General features: G+C 42.1%; 1 protein-coding gene across 2 annotated transcripts in view; it reads right to left on the reverse strand.

The window, feature by feature from the left end:
* Positions 1–25,441, reverse strand: part of LOC132404120 (sarcoplasmic/endoplasmic reticulum calcium ATPase 2) — a 102,061-nt gene that overhangs the window by 36,670 nt on the left and 39,950 nt on the right. For both annotated transcript variants that reach the window (XR_009515425.1, XM_059988172.1), the window contains exon 6: positions 69–149. Coding sequence is in view for 1 of the 2 variants with exons in the window: in XM_059988172.1 (XP_059844155.1) it covers positions 69–149 (81 nt within the window). In the remaining variant the exon portion in view is untranslated. The remainder of the gene's footprint in view (positions 1–68; positions 150–25,441) is intronic.

A 25,441-nucleotide genomic window follows, 5' to 3' on the forward strand; every position in this document is an offset into this window, starting at 1 on the left:
GTTACTAAAAAGGATACATCAAACTGAACTTACGCAAGTTTCATGTAGCAGAATTTCAAACACATTACCTGTAAGGATAGACTGATCTACTCTTAAGGTTGTCGATTTGATTGCAGTCAATCTGATATCTGCAGGAACCTTATCCCCAACTGTGTAGAGAGAAACAAACACACCATTAAATTTCAGACCAGTATCTGCGGTCTCCTTCCAGCTATATGCAAGACATGGTTAGGCAATTACTGCATTTGACACCAGGACACAGGCACATAAACTCAGCCATTGCAGAGAAACGATGCTACATTTCTGAAACTCCTGATATTCTTTAAAGATTTGCATTGAAAAATCAATTTTCCTCATTCTGTCTGCGGGCTTCAAGCATCCCAGGAGAATGATGAAAGGATCATTCCACTGCTGAGCAACTGTCCGCTCTCAGCCTAAATCGGAAAAGCAGTATGATTGAATACTGCTCGGCCCATTTCCATTTTATATAATCTTGCTCTCCGCATGATGACAGCTCAACACAGTAACATATTCTACTTGAGAGACAGTGATAAGGAAGTGTACTAACTCTCTGAAATTCACATTCATCTTGCACTTACAATCAACACAGCACACACTCACCTCACAAAAATCTCACTGCAAGAATTCTGTCTACTGCACTTACAAAGCCTTACGAACCCATTTTAGAAGTAACAAGGAACTACGTGCATGGAATTGTAAAGGAGGAATTGCAACAACATTATGAAATGAAAGACACCTATTTGTTGAATGCCGTCAAAAATTTTGAAGCAACACAGAGCTTTAGAGAACGTGCTCACATAAGAGGGCCAAACAAAAGATAGTAAATACCACCGAAAGAAAACAAAAGAAAACAAAAGGACTGAAGGAATGCGGCCACCGACATTCCAAAGGAAACAATCCAAGTTTACACAACCACTCCTTAAAACTAATACTCTCTAATCCAGGCCACATCCTGGGTGAAACTTCTCTGCAGCCGCTCCAATCCTGTCCCATCGTTCCTGTAATGCACAAAATAATCCAAACATGGCCTAATCGAAGTTTTATACAGCTACAAAGTTACTTCCCCATGTTTAATACTCAAGGCAACAAACACAAAATGCTGGAGGAACTCAGCAGGTCAGCCAGCATCTATGGATTAAACATTCGATATTTTGGGACAAAGCCCTTCTTTGGGACTGTATTAGGCATTCATACTCAATACACACCAGTAGAAGTATACAACAGGACTTCTTTATCATCTTATACACTTGTGTCTCCACTTTCAGGGAGCTATGGACTTACACCCCATGATTCTTCTTCAGATCAATGCTGCTAATGGTCCTTCGTTCCACTTGTATATGATGACCAAAGTGCAATGTCTCACACCTGTTTGGATTGAACCTCAGATACCATTTCCTTGCTCATATTTCTAACTGCTCAACATTCTGCTAAGGCCTTTGACAATCTTCCACACCATCTACAATAATACTAATTCTTGCGAATATCCAAAATATTTAACTACACCCCTGAAACAAGAAAATGCATGAAACCATCAGCAAGTCAGGCTACATCAGTGCGAAGAGAAACAAAGGCTCAATAAACATCCGGGAGGGTGAGGGGGATGAATGGGGGAAAGAGGAATGTGTCTGATAGAATAAAGCCAGGGTGACCATGAGGATAAACTGTAAACAAGCGGTGAACGGGAGCAGTTTGACAGAGAAAAAAGACACAAGAATCTAGAGGATAGAGCCAGTTCTGATGAGGGGCCTCTGCCCGAAACATCGACTGTTTACTCTTTTCCACAGATGCTGCCTGCTGAGTTTCTCCAGCATTTCACGTGTGTTACTCTGGAGAAAAGGATGTGGGAGTTGCCCAGTGCAGAGCAAGACAGCAAAGGTGTAGCACCAACTGTGAACAAAGCCCCGTACTCTACTCGCTTTATACTAATGGCTGTGAGGCTAAGCACAGCTCCAACGCCATATTCAAGTTGTAAGGCAACTCAAAGGTGGTGACGAATCAGCATTTAGGAGAGAGGTTGAAAATCTGGCTGAGTGGTGCCACAACAACCTCTCACTCAATGTCAGCGGGGCCAAAGAGCTGATTATTGACCAGGAGGAGGACGTCAGAGGTCCATGAGCCAGTCCACATCAGGGGATGAGGTCGGGAGGGTCAGCAGTTCCTCAGTGTTACTCATTTCAAAGGAGCTGTCCTTGGTGCAGCACGTGAGTGCAATTATGAAGAAAGCACGGCAACACTTCTACTTTCTTAAAGTTTGTGGAGATTCAGCATGACAGCTAAAACTGACAAATATCTAAAGATGTGCGGTGGAGAATACATTGACTGGTTGCATCATGGCCTGGTATGGAAACACCAATACCCTTAAAACGGAAAAATCCTACAAAAAGTAGTGGATACGGCCCAGTACATCACAGGTAAAACCCTCCCCACCATTGAACACACCTACGTGAGGCGTTGTCGCAGAAAAGCAGCATCTATCATCAAGGACCCCAATAACCCAGGTCACGCTCTCTTCTTGCTGCTGCCATCAGAAAGAAGGCACAGGAGTCTCAGGACTCACCCCAGCAGGTTCAGGAATAGTTATTACCCCACAACCATCAGGCTCTTGAACTAGAAGGTATAGCTACACTCACCCCAACACTGAACAGATTCCCACAACCTACTGACTCCACTTTCAAGGACTCCATCTCATGTTCTTGATTTGTTAATTTATTTTATTATTATGATTTTTTAATATCATTTGTCATTTGCACATTATTTATTTAGTTATTTGCCCACCCATTAATTCTAGTGCGTTTCTTGGAGTTACTGTGTATGCCCGCAAAAAAATGAATCTCAGGACTGTATTTGGTGACGTAAATGCACTTCGATAATAAATTTACTTTGAACTTTGAAGAACAAGCCAACTGTGGCAAGCCAGGCATGTCCTCCAATCCAAGACTAAAAAGGGAAAAAAATGCAAGACAAAGATGACTAACAGACAGAGAAATCAAGTTAAGTGGCAGAATTTCATATCCAGTCCTGATGCTTCAGTGCACCTAGCCAGAAAATTCAACACCAATTTCTCTAAATTCATGCAATTTCTCCCCTTTCCTCTTTTTTTCTTCCAATATCTCATTCTGGTTATCTTCTCGCCCTTCATCTTCTCTTGACCTGCCCATTACCTCCTTTTGGCTGCCCTATTAAGATTCCTTCTTCTTCAGCCCTCTACCTCTTTAGCCTATCTCCTCCCAGCTTCTTAATTCATCCCCACCACCCACCTACCCTGTTGGCCAGAAAGGGCTGCAGTCTCCAAATCAGTGAGCAACAATGACACAGGGGCAGTGGAAACGGACAAAACATTTGTTCTTGCCATGTAATTGCAGGAATGGATGCCGCCATTTTGTGACACTGCCCTTGCAGCCACCATTTTGTGAACTGATTCTTGCTCCAGGATAACTTAACCAAAGCAACAGAACAATGGACACAATGAGTTTTCTGCTAACACCATATTCAGATAAGAAGCTCCTTATTCTGTAAAATGTGGGACCCAGCATTTGGCTGATCTGGTTAAACTGGTTTGAACCTATCTGAGTTGGTGGGTGGGGGGGGAAGAAAGGAAATCCCCTAAGGCAGGACGCGAGAAGAAAGGCCATAAAGCTCTGCTACTTGTAGCCCTGGGCAAAATCCAATGAGGGCTGACACAAGTTAGTCAGATGACCTTGAGCCAACAAAATTGAAACATCATAGACTGATCTAAAGAACAGAATAAGAATGGAAGATTTTGGGAGTACCAGCAGTTACAACTTTGTGGAGACAAACAATCAAGTAAGTGGTTGACCCCACATCAGAAACATGGTGATTACATTGAGGTCAAGAAGAACACCTGGTCAGCGTGGACTCTTTTTCCCAGTTAATTAAATTTTCTCTTAACCGTTCATGGAGTGTCGGGGAAACCTAGTGGATACGCACATAAGTATTTAGCTGTGTAAATTCATGTTAGTTAGCTGAGCCAATCGAGGTACATGTCAGTAAAGACATATCCTCTCTCTGCCCAACTGATTGTTATTACTGAGGGTTTAATCTTTGTAACACCCCCCCCCCAGTTTCACCTATCACCTGTCAGCTTGTACTCCTTCCCCTTCCCCCATCTTCTATTTCCAGTTTCTGCCCCTTTCCTTTCCAGTCCTGATGAAGGAGCTTGGCCCAAAACTACTTATTCTTCCCCTCAGACGCTGCCTGACTTGCCGAGTTCCTCCAGCATTTTGTGTGTGTTGCTCCAAGATCTCCAGCATCACTTGCTTTGAGAATGCCATGCTATCTGTGAATTTGTGTTGGGCCTCACTGAGAAAGTACAGAAAGGCTACAGGAGGTGATCAGAGTGGCAGTGGGGTGGTGAATTACACTGGCAGGCCACAGGAAGCTCAGGGTCAGTCTGCAGACTAATCAGAGGGGAAGTGCAAAGCACTTTTGGTCTCTCCAGTGAGCTGGATACCATTTCCAATTGTGTTGAATTGATTTTGTTTTGAAAAGAGAGTTTAATATGGAGGTCAACCAACTAGGACAGATGTAACAGAAGTTTCTGAATCAGAGACACAATGTTCTGAATGTGAATCTTTAGGACAGACAGCCTTTGACGTTTAAGGTTCAATCCAGGGTTAAATATTGCTGAAGTTTCACGTGTCCTGGCTAAACTAATTAAGGTGTAAGCAATATTAAGCAACAGAATCTTCATTAGTTTATGATCATAGTACCACTGCAGCATAATAGGCAAGGGAAGAAATGAGGGCCTAGGGTAGAAATGGCTGGTGACAATTAGTCCAGTTAGCTCAAGGGCAGTGCAGTTCTGGAGACTGGAGAAGGGCAAAAAGAAACTGAATATTAATAAGAAGCTGCTCCATAAACGGGAATATCTGCAAAAAAATTGAAGCAAAGACCTCTTTATTGTGTGCTTAATATTTCAGTAGTATTGCATCTACATTGTTTGATTAGGAATTCTTGTTCATTTAAATAACTCATTACAGGTTATATGAAAAAAATACATGAATTGCATATGTTACGATACACGTATGCCTCACTCAAAGTAAAGAACAAACCAACATTTGCATCTCTTGAACTCCCGTCTTATTTTCCTTAGAATTAATTCTATGCTTTGGAGTTTCAAAACATAACCATCTTCTTTTCGACAACGAGAGAAATGTTCAATTTCACATCAAACATTCCACCAGAGATCAGATGAATTTCACTCTGTGTCAGACAGAGTGGTCAGCAGCACTGGGGCTCCTCAGGGGACTGTCCTGTCTCCCTTTCTCTTAACCATCTACACCTCGGACTTCAACTACTGCACAGAGTCTTGCCATCTTCAGAAATTTTCTGATGACTCTGCCATCGTTGGATGCATCAGAAAGGGAGATGAGGCTGAGTACAGAGCGACGGTGGGAAACTTTGTCACATGGTGTGAGCAGAATCATCTGCAGCTTGATGTGAAAAAGACTAAGGAGTTGGTGGTGGTGGACCTGAGGAGGGCTAAGGCAACAGTGTCCCCTATTTCCATCCAAGGGGTCAGTGTGGACATGGTGGAGGATTACAAATACCTGGGGATACGAATTGACTATAAACTGGACTGGTCAAAGAACACTGAGGCTGTCTACAAGAAGGATCAGAGCTGTCTCTATTTCCTAAGGAGACTGAGGTCCTTTAACATCTGCTGGACAATGCTGAGGATGTTCTATGAGTCTGTGGTGGCCTGTGCTATCATGTTTGCTGTTGTGTGCTGGGGCAGCAGGCTGAGGGTAGCAGACACCAACAGAATCAACAAACTCATTTGTAAGGACAGTGATGTTGTGGGGGTGGAACTGGACTCTCTGACGGTGGTGTCTGAAAAGAGGATGCTGTCCAAGTTGCATGCCATTTTGGACAATGACTCCCATCCACTCCATAATGTACTGGTTAGGCACAGGAGTACATTCAGCCAGAGACTCATTCCACCGAGATGTAACACTGAGTGACATAGGAGTAATTCCTGCCTGTGGCCATCAAACTTTACAACTCCTCCCTCGGAGTGTCAGACACCATGAGCCAATAGGCTGGTCCTGGACTAATTTCCACTTGGCACGATTAACTTATTATTATTTAATTATTTATGGTTTTATATTGCTATATTTTACACTATTCTTGGTTGGCGCGGCTGTAACGAAACCCAATTTCCCTCGGGATCAATAAAGTATATCTGTCTATGAACTTTGGTGCAGGCTGAGAGAAAGCTCGAATACCAGTGGCTGTATGAATCCTAATAGTTCACACCTTTGTGAACAATTGAATCTCATAACTGCGGCAGCACTACCAGAGTATATAATGAGTCATTATAACAAATGAAGCAATCTGAAGAGGTATGCATACCTCTGGAGATAGGGAGAGTCTGGGCAAAAGTAAAATGCCTGGAAGTAAATGTGTTTACTTGTTTCCAAAGGGCAAAGCAATACAGCGCATCTGAACATTAGGAAAGTAATTTGGTGCCTACAATCGCCTCTCTACCCATAGCCTATCATGGTGGAAGATACAAGCTCTCTTCAGCTTCACTCACTTTCTCCACGGTGTCGACAGTGTTGCACCCGCAACATCCGAGCAGACGAAATATCACTTTGCATGATGCACCAAATCTACTCTGACCGACTTCAGCTTGTTCCTGCCTTGACCCCATCTTGACTATTCGCTTGCCTCTTGTTTATTCTCCTTCCACTTACACACGCCTCTGCCACGCCGACGATTTCCAAGCCGTTATCTTCAGCCTGCACCTATCCTAGGACAGAGGCACCATTTTCACCACAAATATTTACATCTAGCCCAGAACGGCTGAAAGACCCCTCACTTCTTCCCTGGATAGGGGGCCATCTCCTCCACTCATGACCACTTCTCTCATTGAACAGTTCAACTGCATTTGCCTTATCCAAATCAAATCTGTAGCTACGGCAACTTGCAATGGGATCCAAGCATCACCCTGGTACACTGCTTGTTTCTGGGCTGCCCAGACAACTTCTCCCCCCAACACACTGGCGTGCATGCACAATTTCACTTCAGAGTTTGCTTTCCCCTCCTTTTTTCTCACTTATGTCCCAACTTGCATTCTCATCCAGTTGGTAAATAGTGATCAACAAACCTCTGTCGTTTGTATAATGGCAATCACCCTCTTCCAACCAACACCATCAGCTCAGGCTCCCAACACATTACAGACTTCCCCTAATCCTCACTTTTCTCTGAAACTTAAAACATTCAGAAATGCTGATGAAAGACCTGAAATTTCCCTACCTACAGATACAGACTAATCTGTTCCAGTATTCTCTTTCCTTAAAATTTTAAATGGCCAACATTTGCAAATTTCTGCTTCTCAGTTATTGGACGTGCACAAAGTTGCTGTTCCTTCCCGTGCCCTATGGCTCACCGGGCTGCAACCACGCTGTTTCTTTCACGGTTTTGTCTGTTTTGTCTGTTGCTGGCTCAAGACTCAACCTAGCACGAATGGAGAGCATGCAAGCAGATGGATGGATTTGAACCTGGGACCATTCGCTTCGAAGTCCGGTGTGGATGCCACTACTCCACCGGCTGGCCTATCAACAAGGTGGCAATCGCATTCCTTCCAGCTGAAACCACTAAAAACCCAAGAAAATGAAGCACATAGTATTTGGAGGTATTATGTGAACAAATCTTGATTATTAAAATACAAAAGGCAAGAGTGAGCGATTGGCATTTATATCCAGGCAGGACAAGTGCATGGCGGTACTAACAGAAGGCAGATTTGGCCAATTGGAATTCATCCATCTAAAAATACATCACTTTCTTTGCAGCTGCTGGAGAAAGCTGCCAGAATGAATCCAACAAAAAGCATACTCTGCTTCCTCACAAACACAAAATTCCATCAATGGTTCACATGTCCGCTTCTCCAAGGTCACACAACCAGCGATGGCATGCAAAACTGCAAGCTACTCAGAAGATAAATTCACCATTTTCTCTGAATGAACTGAAGGGGATTGAAAGATTATAATTTCCCAAAGTGAGCCACTGATAGCTTCAGTTGTATGCCTGATACTTCTGGACCAAGTTTAAGAGAGATGAGAAACTACTTCTGATGGAAGTGCCAGAGGTCAGACAGGATCTCAAGAGACCTACACTCCGATCACTGCATGCTGCCCTGCAATGCAGATTTAATCAGCAACTATTAATGAATGCAGTTTGTGGACTGTGGACCCCATTTCACGCTGTCCAACCTTGGAGAAGCGGGCATGGGAACCCTAATTCACGTTTCTGGTTGCTTAGTTTCTTTGGGAGCAATTTTCAAATCGGGGCAGCCTGTTGATAACAAACACTCAAACTAAACTGAAATATGCCCATTTGATTTTTTTTTGTTATATTTTCTGTTTTTGCTGCTGTTTGCAAATTTTGTTTTGTTTTTATGCACAGGGGGTGCGGGGGGGGGGGGGGGTGGCTTGGTGTTTCTTTGGTGGGGTTCCAGGGACTTGGCTTTCGTGACTGTTTGTAGGGAAAACAAATCCTACATACGTACTTCGATAATAAATGTACTTTGAATTTGGACAACAATACATAAAAAGGTGGTGGGAATATACATGACTATACTGCAATGCAATTTTACAGCTGAACAAGAATCTTAAAACGAACCATCGTTTAACATAGAGTAATCTGCAAGGGGTATAAAAGGAACAAGTCTTCACTACTGTCTGTTACATATGGACGTGCCAATTTTCTTTCTTCAGCTGGCTAATGAATACAATAATTATTACATTCTCAGCCACCCAATATTAGTAAATGTTAATCCAAATCATATGCAGAGATCAAATGTAGGTCCCATAATGCTAGCTCCAGTTTATATCCACCTTTTAACTGAGAGCCAATTAAAGAGCAGTAATAAACAAGCACAAATGCTATTTCAGAAGAGTTATTTAAAGACGATTTGCGGGTTATTGGTATATTATTGTCACATATATACAAAAATACAGTGAAAAGCTTGCTGTATGTACTCCTCATACAGATCAGCATTGAGGTAGAACAAGGTAAGACACCAAACAATGCAGAATAGAGAGCCCCAGTTTCAGAGAAATTGTAGTGCAAGTCAACAATACAGTGCAAGGCCATAATGCAGTAGATCACGAGGTCAGAAGTCCATCTCGTCAGACAAGAGGTCCGTTCTGGAGACTGATAAGAGGGTAGAAGCTGTCCTTGCACTTGGTATGGTGTGCTTTCCGGCTTCCGTTTCTTCTGCCGGATGGCAGAGGGGTGGGGGAGAAGCGAGACTGTCTGGGGTTGGTGGGGTGTTTGATTATGCTGGCTGCTTTACTGAGGCAGTAAACAGGCAATTTACAGGCAATCTTGAAAAGGGGCCGGGGTGGAGGGGTGGATTGGTTAAATGCTGAGCTATGGCCCGTAACACTCCACAGTTTCTTGTGATCATGTGCAGAGCAGTTGTCATACCAAAATGGTTAGGCACCCAGAGAGATTGCTTTCTTACACACAGTGATGGGTGCCAGCAACGTGTTGCCTGGTGTGATGGCGGAGGCAAATGCAATAGGAGTGTTCAGGAGCCGTATGAATGGAAGGATATGCACATTGTCTAAGCAGGAGGATTAGTTTAATTGGCCAAAATTTGATTACTAATTCAATTAGTTGGACACAACATTGTGGCCCAAAGGGCCTTTTTCCTGTGCTGTGTCTATGTCTATTTTCCTGGGTCTGTGCTCTTTCCAACTTAAGAAACCTGGGATCCATCGTGTACATGTCTAAGACATGTCACTTCACCTCAGATCAAAGTAAAATCACAATATTTATTCTACAGCTGTGTGGCTTAAACCTGCATACAACGAGCACTGACAAATTGCAAAAAGGCACTCTGTTATGCTGACACTGGCACGAAAATGAAAAATTGCTTTTGAAAATCTGGTTCCCATCTCTAGGTAAGTGGGCACTCTTCACTGTACTGCAGAATTAAAGTGTATCACTAAAGTAGCTAAATTCACCTTTCAACACCCTGCAGTGACCCTCCATTAGGGGCTAAATGTTAGATTCCAGAAGCCAGTAGCGCTACGAAAATAACCAGAACCGAAGAGCTGTGCAAATGTTTAAATCAATAAAATAATACACAAATAATATTAATGAAGCTAATAAATTCTTAAAGGAAATTGGGACTGAGTTCAGTGAACATTCTAGTGTCACATTGGAAGATTAGCAACATCAGCTGCTACATCTGCAACACAAAATGTCACTTGCATTATGTCATAACCAGTACAAAGCACGCATGAACCTCAAAGCAACTTCCATTACCCAGCACCATTAAAATGCTCCAATCACTAGATCTTTGCAACAAATATATTTACAAACATCTGATTTCAAAAACTCAGGATTCAGAAGCAAAGCTTCTGCCAATCAGCTCCTCGTTCCACAAGAAATTTCCCCAATAAGGTCAAGTTCCCTACTAAGCTACTAAATAAACATCAATGGCATTTTTCAGAGTGATTTCTAATCAAAACTTTAGCTATTTTGATTTTTGAGGAGATTACTGTGAATGAGCAAGTTGGAATATAGCTAACCATATATAGAAAATACGTTTTTACATAAAATGTGTTTTGATCTTCTTTGATGGCAGCTACTCGATTGAAAGCTAAGCTAAGCTTCTGTGCCCTTGAACAGAGAACAAATAGCAATACAGACAATGAGCACAGCCAAAAATGGGAAAACTATTTGCATGTGCTCTCCTGATGTCGCAAGGAGCTTTAAATGTGGAGATACAGCAGCTGGTTTCCAGCAATCACAGTTCCATGGCAGCAATGGGATGATGCTTTGCTACGTAATTCACAAGCTGTTGGGACAATTGTTCCGAATCACAAACTCAAGGGATTCTGCAAATGCTGGAAAACTGTGTGTGCGTGGAGTGTGCTGCAATTGCTCCAGAGGCATTTTTTTTTTAATTTACTCTTTTTAAAAATGTTAAAATGTCTTCATCTCACTCAACTTAATACTGAACATTAGACATCCTGCTGCTCTGTAATTTTTATTTGCATTCCTGTTGGATACACAGCCTAAGATTTGATTCAACTACTCAATCCTTTGTAATAGAAGTGACAGGTGATTGAATTTCTTATCTCAGGGGTGAGGTGACATAAGCTTCCTGCGGATAGTTGAATTTAAAAGATAAAATTATAACCAGTTAAAGAGGAAATCGGGGATAATGTCAAACAGCTTTTGTTTAATTGCTGAGATCTAGGGTATTGGGAACAGAAGAAAATGCATTCAAACTTTGTAGAACTACATCCGAATATATATAGTAGATAGTGAACTCAAAGTTTATTATTACTATAGTGGATTCCAGTTAATTGGGCCATTAGTTAAGAGACAGCCACTATTTGGAACAACTCTTAAAAGAACAAAAACTAATTGAGACATTTATTTGGGACACGATGCTGCTCAGTTGAGGCAGGAGACTGTTTGCTACAAAATGGTTTATAACTAACACCAGTCACGTGCACTTGTGTGGCCATCAGACACTATGGAATGATAACACCACTTGCATGTTTGTGTTTTGTTATCCATTTGGGCCGATGGATGACGATTAAAAAGCAGTGATTCTTGATCATTTTGTTTCTCATCTTGACTTTTAAGCAGGAAAGCAGTGCGTTGTCTGTTGTAAGCGTCTGCACTGATTTTGGTCATTTACAATTAATCCAAAGAACACGGTTGCATACTCTGTCGATAACTATTATGAACTAATACAGTTTTATAGTACTCTAACGTTCCAGTTTGCTCTGTATTTCACTTAAACATATAATTTGAAATGGTAGTTGGTCTTTGTTACCAATCTTAGCTACTTCTATGAAACCATGGCTAATTGGGACAGTCACTTAATTGGATCAAAGTGCACTGATCTCGAAGTGTCCCATTTAACCAGAATCCACTGTATTGACTTCTGCAAGTAGAAAAAGATATGCAAATAGATTGCAAAATTTACACTGCACTTGTGTAGATGCAACAATTTTAAATGAATTAATTTTTTTGTAAAAGCTCAATGCTAGATTCATGGATCAAGGTAGAATTTCAAAGAAATTAGACTATGCTGTGGCTAGTGCAAATGATACCACGCAGCAGTTAAAAGGACCATTTTTTCAGTAATTTTTATACACAGACAGAAGTATTTTAAGTGGCAAGCAGATAACAGTCTGGATATCCAAGAACTGTATTAATGGGACTCTGCATCTGGGAGAAAAAAACACCAGCATGTACCCAACAGTTGAGACAGTGCTTGTTTGATGAGATGCTATTGCTTTTCATGAAAGGCTGCAAACATGCTTGAAATAAGGCTTCCGTAAGTGGAAATAGTCATTCACCATAATAAAATTAGTACAGCAGCTAGTTTTGTTTTGGAGTAGCCCAATATCATCAAATGCTCCTTTCTCACCATCCCTTATTGCTTTCTAAAACCTGGCATCTCCTTCATAACGAAAGTCATAACATTCCCTGCAAATCAGCACAAGTTATATCCTTATGCTGGGATTTCATGTACACAACAGATGGTATTCTTTGCTCCTAACTCACCATACTCCAACAGAGTGCCACAAGTAAGCTCAATGTCACAGATGCTTATGGACTTTAGACTTGAGGTCCCGGTGAACAGGACAATTCTTTTGAGTTACTGCTTGTCACACCGCTGTCATTTAGGGCAGCAAAGTCGATCCTCAGTCTCTGTCCGCCCTTGGCCATCTTCTCCATTGTTCCCCAGGTGTAGTTCAGTCCTCATTATTGACTCTACCGTAAGGTGCCAGGTTGTCTTTGTTCTCCCCCGTTTCCTCCGCCCTTCAGGGGTCCAGTAAAGTGCTGCCTTGATGATGGAGTTGGACCCTGCTTCTCATCACGTGCCCAATCCACCTCCAACGTTTCCTCGTGGTGACCGTGGCCACGTCCTCTTGGTGACACTGAAGGAGCAGGGCATGGTTAGAGATCTTTCTTGATCTCATGGAGTGGAATGTCAACAGCTTGGTAAGGTTGGTCTCTGCCACTCACCAGCAATCTGACTCGTACAAGAGTGTGGACAGAACACAGCTTCATCTTGGTGTGGACTCTGTACTTGCTCGATTTCCCTGCGTCGCTCATTGATGTTCTGACAAACATCACCTGCTTATCGAGTGGGGGGGTGGGGGTGGGAAGAGAGGTACTCACTGAAGTCCTTGATTATTTACTGGAAGTTTATTCCATTTCCTTACATAATGAATTGTCAAACTACCTCACAACCTGGTGCCAAAAAGCCTTTCTTTTAAAAAAAATCAGTAATGGAGTAAATACATGCAAGTTAAAAGTTAAAACGACAGAATGAAAAGTGACTTTCCATCTTGAGATTCTGCGTTAGTTCAGACTAATACAATGAACTCTTTGCCATTAAACATCCACATCTTTAAGTGGCTATAATCCCACAGAATTTAAATAAATTAATTGGCATTCGTGTATTAAGAGTAGAAAGCGCAGAACCATAAAGAAAATCTTAATCACCAATTTCTCAGATACTAATTAACATCATTAAATGTTTAATGCTAATTATTAATATTTTAGTAGTTAATTTTATAAAGTTAAAGGTTTTGTAAAGCTGCTTTTAAAGTTATATTTATATAGTGTTTTTGACAACCAAGTAGTTACAATTAACGTTCCTAATGCTGTAATGTTACAGCCAAGTAGCACATCGAAAAGACTTACAAAAAGCGTGGCACGAACTGGTCTAGAGACAGAAGAGTTTTCCTGCTCTTTTACGAGCACCGCAGAATCGGCTGCATTCACCTGTGTGAGCAGGAAGGCCTCGATTCAATGGCCTATTTAAAATTCAAAAACTACAGCAATGCATAATCTGGTTTAGTGTTGAAATAAAACCGAGATTACACACTCACAAATGCCTGTGGATGATCCTGAGTGCGTGATGTGGTTCAAAAATTACTACATCAAGCCATAGATGATGCCATTAATGTTATTAAGCATATTGGATGAACACAACTGTTATCTCCAGTGGAAAGGACCATAGATAACATTGTTTCACAGCAATACTCATTGAAAAAAAAGATCAAAATGCATAGTACAAGACATATTTGGAAACCAAGGCTTGAAACCCACGTTATGAAAGTATGCCGAAAATATTGGTTGGTTTCATTGTGTTTATGTTGAGTTGAATTTGACATTATGCATTCACTGTCAAAACTAACCGCATTTTCTGGGATTGTCTCGTGATCTTCAGATTGAAAGCAGCTCCACTGGAAAGTGGAGCTACCACAAGTTTCTTCTGCACTTTGTGGCTGAGAAATTACAACACAAAGTGGCAACAGGTTTTTTTTCAAATAACTTGAGGTGCAAAATGCAAAGGGGGGGGGGCGGCGCAGTAGCGTAGTGGTTAGCATAATGCTTTACAGTACCAGCAACCCCGGTTCAATTCCCACCGCTGCCTGTAAGGAGTTTGCATGTGCTACCTGTGGCTGTGTTGGTTTCCTCCGGGTGCTCCAGATCCTTCGGTAGGTTAATTAGTCATTGTAAACTGTTCCATGATCAGGCTAGGGTTAAATCACAGGGTTTGCTGGGCATTGTGGCTCCAAGGGCTGGAAGGGCCTATTCTGTGCTGACTCTCAATAAATAAAGTCAATCCTGATGAAGGGTCTTATCTGAAATATCAACCGTTTATTGCTCTCCAAAGACGCTGCCTGACATGCTGATTTTTTCCAGCAAATTTTGTGTTTGTAGCTCTGGATTTCCAAAACCCGCAGAATCTCTTCTGTTCAATTGCAAATAATATTAATCAGACTATGTCACCTGAAAACAAACCATATAGATGCCAAGAAGAGAAAAGACTCAGCCACTATTCTGAGTGGTAATTTGCAAGCTTTGAATCATGCAAGTCAAAGGCTACAATGAAAAAGCTTCTATAATTTCCTAAAAGGCCACTAACACAAATTACAAGCAGCAAAGAAATATCAACAGATTGAAATAAAAGCAGCAAATACTCGGTGTAAGTGGATCCCATCCATGGAAAGCAACAGTTAAGTTTCAGGTTTGCAAGTCCTAATGAAGGATTATCAACTTGAAACAAATTTTATTCTTCTCCATAGAAAGATCTACCAAGTATTTCTGTTTATATTTCATGCCTTCCAGTCTTGTGTTTCATATCCTGTGTTTTTGCTCGATTTTTTTTGTGCATGGGGGGGGGGGGGCGTTTGTTTTTATTCTTTGAATGGGTGCCATTGTTCTTGACTTTGTGGCTATCTGTGGGGGGAGACGAATCTCAGAGTTGAATACTATTTACGAACTTTGATAATGTACTTTGAATCTTGAATCTGCTGTCTTCTGCATTTATTAATTTTCTTGAAAGAGGGAAAAGCTTCAGAAATTCACCAAAATGAAAACCTGTAAAAAAAAGAGCAACTACTTGACCTAAATGTAAAAGACCAAAAAGGTGGAAGGAATCATTTCCAAAGCTTCTGTCAAATCTTCCTTTTGGTCCACCTGCCAACCCATAAATTCTTCAATTCCCAGTGTGACCAGCGCATGGCTGTTGCCAGTTAATAGGTCATTCTGGAGCAGTGACCGAGTCTAGCAAGAAGGGAAAACTGAGAAAGAAATCGCAAATGGCTAGAGGGAGAACCTAAAGGTAGTAACTAATTGAGACAATGCACCTAATGTCAAGCAAACAAAACCTGTCAACTCAAATCAAGTTTAATTATCATTCAACCATACACGGATACAGCCAAATGTAACGGTGTTCCTCTGGGACCAAGGTGTAATACGTACACAGCGTATTCAAAATAGTGAGAAAAGAAAGAAAAAGACATGCAAAAAAAAACCCACATAATTCAAGACCCTCCAAGGCCATGAAGGAGGAAGAAACAGGATGAGGGCAAAATGTCTGCAAACCAACTATTTTAAAAATATAAACTTTATTCATAATAAAATATCATGCATCCTTGCTAGAGGCTATATAACTAAAATGAAATACTTGCGTGTCCACCACCCCACTAGACCATAATAATGCCACAATTATGGAAAGTGTCAATTGCATTCCCCCTGCAACTTTCACTCATGTGAGGTTTGGTCCACAGTGACAAATCCGAACGTAATTAATCGCAGATATGGATGTATTTCAGTCAAGTCACTTTTTTTTGTCATTTCCACCATAACTGCTGGTACAGTATACAGTAAAAACAAGACGTTTTTCAGGACCATGGTGCTACAAGAAACAGTACAAAAACTACACTGAACTACGTAAAAACACAAAAAACTATACTAGACTACAGACCTACCCAGGACTGCATAAAGTGCACAACAGTGCAGGCATTACAATAAATAATAAACAAGACAATAGGCACAGTAGAGGGTAGTAAGTTGGTGTCAGTCCAGGCTCTGGGTATTGAGGAGTCTGATGGCTTGGGGGGAAGAAACTGTTACATAGTCTGATTGTGAAAGCCTGAATGCTTCGGTGTGTTTTCCCAGATGGCAGGAGGGAAAAGAGTTTGTATGAGGGGTGCGTGGGGTCCTTCATAACACTGTTTGCTTTGCGGATGCAGCGTGTAGTGTAGATGTCCGTAATGGTGGGAAGAGACCCCGATGATCTTCTCAGCTGACCTCACTATCTGCTGCAGGGTCTTGCAATCCGGGCTGGTGCAATTTCCGAACCAGGCAGTGATGCAGCTGCTCAGGATGCTCTCGATACAACCCCTGTAGAATGTGATGAGGATGGGGGAGGGGGGGTGGGAGATGGATTTCCCTCAGCCTTCGCAGAAAGTAGAGATGCTGCTGGGCTTTCTTTACTATGGAGCTGGTGTTGAGGGACCAGGTGAGATCCTCCGCCAGGTGAACACCAAGAAATTTGGTGCTCTTAACGATCTCTACTGACGAGCCGTCGGTGTCAGTTACGTTTCATCATTAATGTGCCTAATTAAACCATATCTGGAGTAGGCATGCAGATAAGTATTCTACAACTTCTGATCTCAGAAGGTATCCACCACATGTTAATCAGAATGATACTTATCTCAGTATCTTTAGATTAATAAAACGATACAAAAGTTATTAAAAATGCTTTGGCTTCAATTGCTGGTAACAGAACAGTTCAAAATTTCTACGTAGGCATTTTCTAATTTCACGTCTAAGAAGTCACATCAGGTTTCAGACTCCTCCCTGGTCATAAATCCCCCAATTAACAGAGAAATGTTTTTGTCGCCTACCTGAGTGAGAACTGTACTCTCTGAAATTTAGAAAGTATGGTGCTATTTTGTAGAACTTTAAGGAGATAGATTTGAGGGAACAGGAAAGTGCAGTATTGGGTAGTGGGGGAAATCATGGTTTTGGACAGGTGAGAAAGTTTTCAAATTCATCATCATCATGTGCCGTGTCATTATGACGTAGGCCACCATGGTCTGTAACCATGATTGTTCTTGGCAAATTTTCCTACAGAAGTGATTTGCCATTCCCTTCTTCTGGGCAGTGTCTTTACAAGACGGGTGAACCCCTCCTCCCCCCCCCTCCCAGCGATTACCAATACTCTACAGAGATTGTCTGCTTGGAGTTAGTGGTCATATAACCAGGACTAGCGATATGGTTTCATGTGACCCTGACTGGGGGGGGGGGGGGGCCCTAAGCAGGTGCTACACCTTGCCCAATGGCGACCTGCATGCTAGCGGAGGGAAGGAGCGACTTACACCTCTCCTTTGGTAGAGGCGCATCTCCACCCCACCAACCATTCCATTGTTTTGAGCATCTATAACCAGAGAGCAGTATAAGGCTTGATGTGGCTTCTTAGGAGTGATGTTAGATGAAGTTAAAAAATATCTACTTCTTTTGGTGGTAAAAAAAAATTTAAATCTTTCCATTAACAACTATTGATACCAATACATTGTTGACATTAAACCTTTGTTTTGTTTTGGTTAATCCAAGCTATTAAAGACCTTAAGGGAAGGCAAGGAATGGGGCAGTTAGTTAATATTGTTGAATGGCAGAACAGAGAGACCTCCTCTGTGTACAGATTTGAACAGATTAAACATTTCTGGCTTCCAACAGTAGTTTTCCTGCCTAGTTTTACTGTCCTATACGTAAATTAAGAATAGAAAACCACTGATGTGAGAAATGATGACTTAACTATATCACTGACCATGTGACCTCTGATCACCAATCCAAACTCCTTAATATCAAATCCCTGAATTTTGCTTAGGAAGTTTTAATTGAAAAGTTTTTGGATCTTTGGGCTTGTGTTAGAGGAAGAGAAATTAAGTATGAAAATGCCACATTGACCCAATTGGGCAAAGCTTTCAGCCAGATGAATAAAAACCTGCATTCCTCAATCTGGAGATGCACACAAAACTTGCATTTCAACATTTTAGTGGCTATAAGTTCCAGCCAACAATTTATCAAATTAGGCTCTGGAACTAGTCTATAGTTACCAATCAAATCTCTAAAAGCAAGTTCACAAATCCAAATTTGCTACTCAATGCAGTAAAATACTGACGCTGCCATATCTTCATGTTGGAACACTGATGTAGAGAGATGAAGTCCCTGCATTCACTGTTGCAGTATTTTTGTACTTTAGCAGCTTGACATTTTGCTAGCACTCTCTGTGCTATCAATAAATCCCTGGAGAGCTATCAGATCTATTTGAAAGCACTGCTCAGGTATTCTACCAATTCAAACAATGGGAATCCAAATATGTTTCTTTCATCGAGGCAGAGTTTAATCTATCTAATTAACCTTAGAAAAGTTGAAAGCATTTATTCTGTACTATTCAGGTTTACCTCTGGAAAGTTTCATTTCCAAAATATCTAAAACCTATCCCCTTTAAAACCTTATTTGGCAATATCTGCTTGTTCCTCTCAGATTTGCTCTTTTCTTCAAGTCACAAGTGATACTGATGCAATCAGGAACTCCTATTATTTTTGTGCTGTGTTCTGTCAATTATCAAGATAGTTCTCCATTACCTCCAGTGACACATAGATGAAACCACAACTCGGCAAATGCTTCCGGCCCTGTATCTGGTGACAAAGACGTTCACCAGGACACACAAATGTCATTGGAAAGCTGCCCAGAATCCCAGACCCAGAGACGCACCCTGCTAGGTATTAAGCTACTTCCCTACATGGGAAAGCCATCTACAGTCAGTAAGGCAAGGGATGTCACACCTGCTTAAATACTGCAAAGTGCTGAGCCTATTCACTTGCACAACTAGAATTTGAAAACATAGGTGGTAGGGGACCTGGGCAGTACTGTGAAACAGGAGGAGCTTTGTATACAAATTCTGAGAATTCCTAAAGGCAGCTACACAAAGTTAAGAAAGCATTAAAGTTACTAGCTATGGCACTGAATATGCATGGAAGGTTATGCTACAACTTTATAAAATACTGGTTAGGCCACAATTGAATTTGTGCGTGTATTTCTGGTTGCCACATTTATCACCAAGATGTTACCGGAAACGGAGCATTTCTGAAATGAGAAGACACTGGATAGGCTGGATCTCCTCTCCTTCGAGGTGAGGCTGCATTTGGAATATTGAGCACAGTTATGGGTGCCCTATCTAAGAAGATCTTGGGAATGAAAGGGTTAATGTATGAGCAGCATTTGATGGATTTGGGCCTGTACTTGCTGGGGCTTTAGATGGCTTAGAGCCAAACAAATGCTCCTCATACATTAACCCTTTCATTGCCAGAATACAAGGCCTCCCCTTTATAGGGCAGAGATTGTTGAGGAATTTTTACAGCCAGAGGGTGGTAAACCTGTGGAGCTCATTGCCACAAGACAGCTGTTGGGGCCAAGCTGGTGGATATACTAAAGCGGAGAGTGGTAACTTCGTTTGATTAGTAAGGGCATCAAATGTCACGGGAAGTATGCAGGAGAATGGGGTTGAGAGGGATAATATATCAGCCATGATGGAAAGATGGAGAAGACTCAGAATAGCTTAATTCTGCTCCTCTGTGTCTACAGTCTTATAGGAGAAGGCTGATGGGTGACATGACATGGATAAACACAATCATGTGAGACAGAGATTGGGTGGATAGGAAATTTAAACTTACTTTTCAGTTTGTAGCAGTTGCTTCAAAAACAGGCCAAATACACTGAGAGATGGAGTGAGGGAATTAACACTGTGTGACGTGCTTCCAAACAACTGAGTTGGAAGTCAATTAAAAAAAACACACACATTCAATCCTTTATTACAACACCAGCAAAGATGAAAGATTTTACAGTGATTAAAAAACACTAACAAAGGTAGTGTAGCGATAGTGAAATACCAAAATAAGCGATGTTGGCATAACCAAATTAGCGGTCAACAAAAAAAAAATCCATGTCCCCTACTAATCACTAACTAAAGGCACACTTGCTTCTACCACACAAATTCTACGTAACAAATTACTATAACCCATAGTAAAAATGCCTGACCCAATGTACAAATGGACAGAAAATCGATACATGGCTCCTACAAAATTCACTCTTATTCACTGGACCTACAGCACATACAGGGTCAGATTCTGCAAGGGGTCTAAAAGAGAAATGATTCTCTAGCATAAATTCTGATGAATTTCAGAAAAGCCATCCACGCCTCTCCACACAAAAATCCAGTGGCAATGATCTGCAACTCATGCACATCAACCAAGGAAGCCTCGAATGTTGCTGGAACTTGACGGAGGGCAGAGCTCAGTACTGATGGCGCTAATTGGCGAATTCTTTGCTTGCATCTTTGGAAACAGCTCTATTTCCATCTTTGATATCTCTTCCCCCCCCCCCCCCCCCATTTTAAGGTTCTTTTGAAGACTCTGGCCTGGAGTTATTCGCTGACTTCGGTTCTTTGTGGGAATGGGAGCTGCTCTCGGGGCCTCACGACCAGCCGCTTTTCAATACGCCAAGGACTCGGCCTGGAAGACTAGCACACCTTCAGAGTGCCGGCCTTTTGTGACTCTGGGGGTGGGCTGATTCAAGGCTGGTGCTGCCGCTGACTGGTGCGTTGCGGGAGAACACAAGAGATCGAAAGCAGCGAGCTGGCTGCCGGCTATGTGCCCACAGACCCGAGTTCTTTGGGCACAGGCTCAGAAAGAGCAACGCAACAGACTTTTAACACTATAAATCAGCGGGTTGTTTGTTCTGTCTCCTCTCTCGCTGTGAAACATGGACACCCCTTTTTCCCTTATTAGGGAGGGAGACAGAGTCTGTGCTTTGTCGAATTACCGGGTGACCGAGTAGTCTTTGGGGTGCTGCAAGTCTGTCTTTATTGATGCTTTGTTGCATGCTTGAGTGCGCGGTGGAAGGCACCAATGCTTTTTTGCTTGGGGGTGGGGGGACATCATTGCTTTGCTGCTGCTTATGCGTGGGAGGGAGAGCTGGGGGGGTGTTTGGGGATCTAACATTTAACTATCATTCATTATTTGGGGCACTCCTCTGTTTTTGTGGATGGTTGCAAAGAAAAAGAGTTTCAGAATGTATATTGTATACATTTCTCTGACATTAAATGTACCCATTGAAAACTATCTGGGTCATTGTATCAACCAAGCACAGGATGCTCTCCATTTTCACAAATGGCTTCACAAAATTATAATAGTTTTTAAGATGCCATCTGGCGCGTCACATTATGCAACTCAAGGTGAAGACTGTGGATTTTTGCATGTGTAAAAAAAAAACACAACCATCAACTCAAATAGTGAGAAGGGATAAAGATGCAGGGACGTTGAGAACTTGGGTCCATAGCAGTTGCTTACACATCAATGCATGGAAGATTTTAATGATTAAAAAAAATCAATGTAACAGACTTCAAAAGGAACTGCTACTCATTTTATTTTTGTATTGCTCACCCATGACTGATTACCTCAACTTCATATTCCTGCAAATTATTGCAGTGCTTCCATTGTTCTACCACGGGTAAACTTGATGTTATCTAAACATTTTTCTCCTTGTACTCCAATACATCTCAGGCTAGCGCTGTTTCCATGCTTATCAACAGCTATCAGTTGCTGAATAAAAGGTGACTTATGCCAACATTTTTACCTTTACATTAACACTTGCAAGAACTTAGCAAGTCGAACAGCACTTGTGGAGGCAAGAGGTGTAAGCTGATGTTTTGAGTCAAGACCCTGCAATGGGTCAAGTTTCTATTGGTGCTGCTTGACCCGCTGAATACTCCCGGTGTTCTGATTTCTCCTCCTGGACTCTGGCATTTGCAGGTGATATAATACTGCAAATTCTCTACAAACAGAAGTCTGAAGAGGGTTCAGCAAAAGGTTTAGGAAGGTGCATGATACCGTGGGACCATTACATATAGACAGAATAATCTGTCCAGCTCCAGGGAATAATGCTCAAAAAAATCAGTATTTTTTCCTGAAATACTACACAGCCTTGAAGCTCATTCTCATAAGTTTTCTCCCAGGCAATGGATCCTGAGTGCAGGCTCTTTTGCGAGCTGGGGGAGGAGTAGAAACTCCGTATGTTGACTGAAGTTCCCTCGGGGAGACCCAAAACATCAGTTCCTCGAACAAATATAGCAGCTTTAATTAGGATCACTGCTCATGAGGTAGATAATTCCACGTTTGAACTGTTCAGTTGTGTGGTACAAGCATCAAATAAACAGAAGAAAGTTTACTTGCCAATCCCGCAATGTGAAATCGTCGAAGTTCCTCTCCCCACTCCACTTCTAAATTTAATGCCACCTCAGAAACAAAGCAGTGTAGAACATTATTCAGCCATTACATCATTGGCATATTTACTCATGTTGGACTTCTGTGCACAAAACAAGGCTCCATTTTGCTTGAATGATCAATAAACACCCCTGCAATTTTTTGCAAGATTGACCAAAATCCAATGTGAGGGGTTCACACCCAGGGGATAACAGATTTCCAATCTGTGGAGGCAAGAGGTGTTAGCTGATGTTTTCAGTCAAGACCCTGCATTGGGTCAAGTTTCTACTGGTGCTGCTTGACCCGCTGAATACTCCCGGTGGGACCACCAATGCAGTTCCGAATGAAGCTTCACCCAATTTTGTGCTTTCTTGACACTTGCCTATGCATGTGCCCACACTAGCACTCTCCTTTCCCCAGATATTGCCGGATCTGCAGAATATTTCTAGCACTGTTTTATTCCAGATTTCCAGCACCGAAGGTGTTTTGCTGCTCAAATCTCTCTTGCCTTTATTCATCTCCTAATATTAACACCCCCGCCTTAAACAAATCAGCAGCAATCAACAAACTTTCAGCACCCTCTCCAAACTGGCACCACCATTTTTGCCCTTTAGTGCATCTATGATCACAGACATTCACCCACAACCTCCTCGCCTTCCCTTCCCTGCCTCCTAACGCTTCTCAACTCTGTTTCTGTCCACAGATGCATCACCATCAGCTGAGTAGGTGTGGCGTATTCCAAATTAAACAATTTACTTGCACGCGCAGTGCCTGGGTCACTTCTCAGATGCAGCGGTGAGCCCTAGCAAAGGCCTGAAAGACCCCAGGATGAGGAAGTGACGATCAGAAGCAGCAATCCTGGCACAAGAGCTTGGTCAAGGGACACACACCTCAGTGATGGCGGCCTTGCAAAATAGAGTGGGAGAGGGGACAGTTCAGAGAGGTCTCCGTAGAATGAAGCTTCTCCGATGCTCCCCTCTGGCTGCCCTCGTCTCCTTTCCTGAGATTCTGTCCCAAGCTGAGTGCCCAGGTAGGAATGGAAGGCTGCCAGCAGTATTGCCCCATGGAAGGAGTGTATCACCAACAGCTGAAAGAGGCATTCCTTATCATTTTCAGCACACTCCAGAGCAGGGGTTCCCAACCTGGGGTCCACAGGTTAATACCATTGTTCAATGGCATATATGAAAAAAGGGGGACTCTTGCTTCGGGGACCTGCATCAATGTCCACAGTGTCCCACTAAATGCCAAAAATTAAAATAGCAGACCAAAATCTCCCAATGTCAAGCCCCTTTAGGATCTTGTGTCTGAACAAAGTCATCGCTTGCTCTTCCAAAGTCCAGGGTGTACAGATCCAACCACTCTAACCTCCCACGAGAGGCAAACCTGTTCATCCCAGGAATTCGATGGTGGTTCTCCTTTGGACTAGCTCAGATATCTTGTACTTCATTCAAGGGGATTAAAGCCGTGCACAGTTTTCCAGGTGCGACCTCACCAATGCCCTGAACAACTGCACAAATTCTCCTCATGTTTAATTGCCAGCTTCTTCACAATAGAAGCCAAATACTATCTGCTTTGTTAGCTACTTGTTGGACCTGCCGCTTGCTAAAGTGCATGATCTCAAATGCTTCCCTATACTAAATTCTACTTGCTAGCCTTTGCCCAGTTTATATCCCATTGAACAATAACCAGATCCACATTACAACTTCCCTTTCCACCCATTTCTGCACCACTGGCAAAACTGGACACCTTAAACATCGCTCTGAGATGTGCTTGCCATTCCTCCCTTAGTAACGGCACAGCACATTTCTTAAACTTTCCTGTGCTCACACTTTTTGACCTCCAGCAGGTCAATAGCAAACCAGAGAGAGCCAAGAACAGATGTCTGGACATCCCTTCAGCCTGAAAAGGATCCAACTCCTCTACCTGACACTGGGGATGCTAACATAAGAATGTTGGCATTTCCTGTTCCAATTTCATATCTGGTACAACCTCACATGGAACTGTTATTCATTAGTAACCCATTCTGAGGAATAAACAGGTGTACTGATTCAACTTCCAATCTAAATCCGGCGGGCAACTCTAATCTTTGCCCAATGTTTGAGTGTACTTCATTTATACCGGTAGCAAGATGGTGAACCACTCTTGATAAAGTGATCAAACTGACCTCTCCTAGTGAACTAAAAAATAAATTACAAATTGCTGGAAGATGCACAAAAGTAAGAGGGCGAAAGCAGTTAAAGATGACACTCAGGATCACAAACATGTTTCTGAATTATTCTGTTAGCAAACTGACGTGAAACACTTGCCCACTGGGAATAACGTGCTGCTGTGGAAAATAGTCAACGTAGCTTGAGAAGGGAGTAGAATAAATAGTGAAGCACAAAAAAAAGAGAAAATATGCTGTACTAGTACAAGGAGGAATGAAGGGTACATCTCAGAATGAAGCAAGAGCACCTTGGTTAAGTAGGAGAATTACATGCTTAAATAACTTACACTGTGAAATTTGACAACATAAAAGAATGAAAATGCTTTATTTTAAAATCCTTATATGTTACAGGCAGTCTCTGAGTTACGAACGTCTGACTTACAGACAACTTGTATTTACGAACAGAGTGCCATAAAGCCTATTACATTAAAAATTGGTCAGCTCGAGGAAGGAGAACGCCGTCCGCCATTTTAAGTCGGATCATGTTGCCGTTAACACTGTGTTGTGTGTGTAACTTTGTATTTGGCTTAAATTTTTCTTAGCAAGATTCACCCTGACCCCCCCACCTTTTCCGGTCAGC

The sequence above is a fragment of the Hypanus sabinus genome, chromosome 13 (genome assembly GCF_030144855.1).
Source record: "Hypanus sabinus isolate sHypSab1 chromosome 13, sHypSab1.hap1, whole genome shotgun sequence".
In the NCBI taxonomy this organism is placed as follows: domain Eukaryota; kingdom Metazoa; phylum Chordata; class Chondrichthyes; order Myliobatiformes; family Dasyatidae; genus Hypanus; species Hypanus sabinus.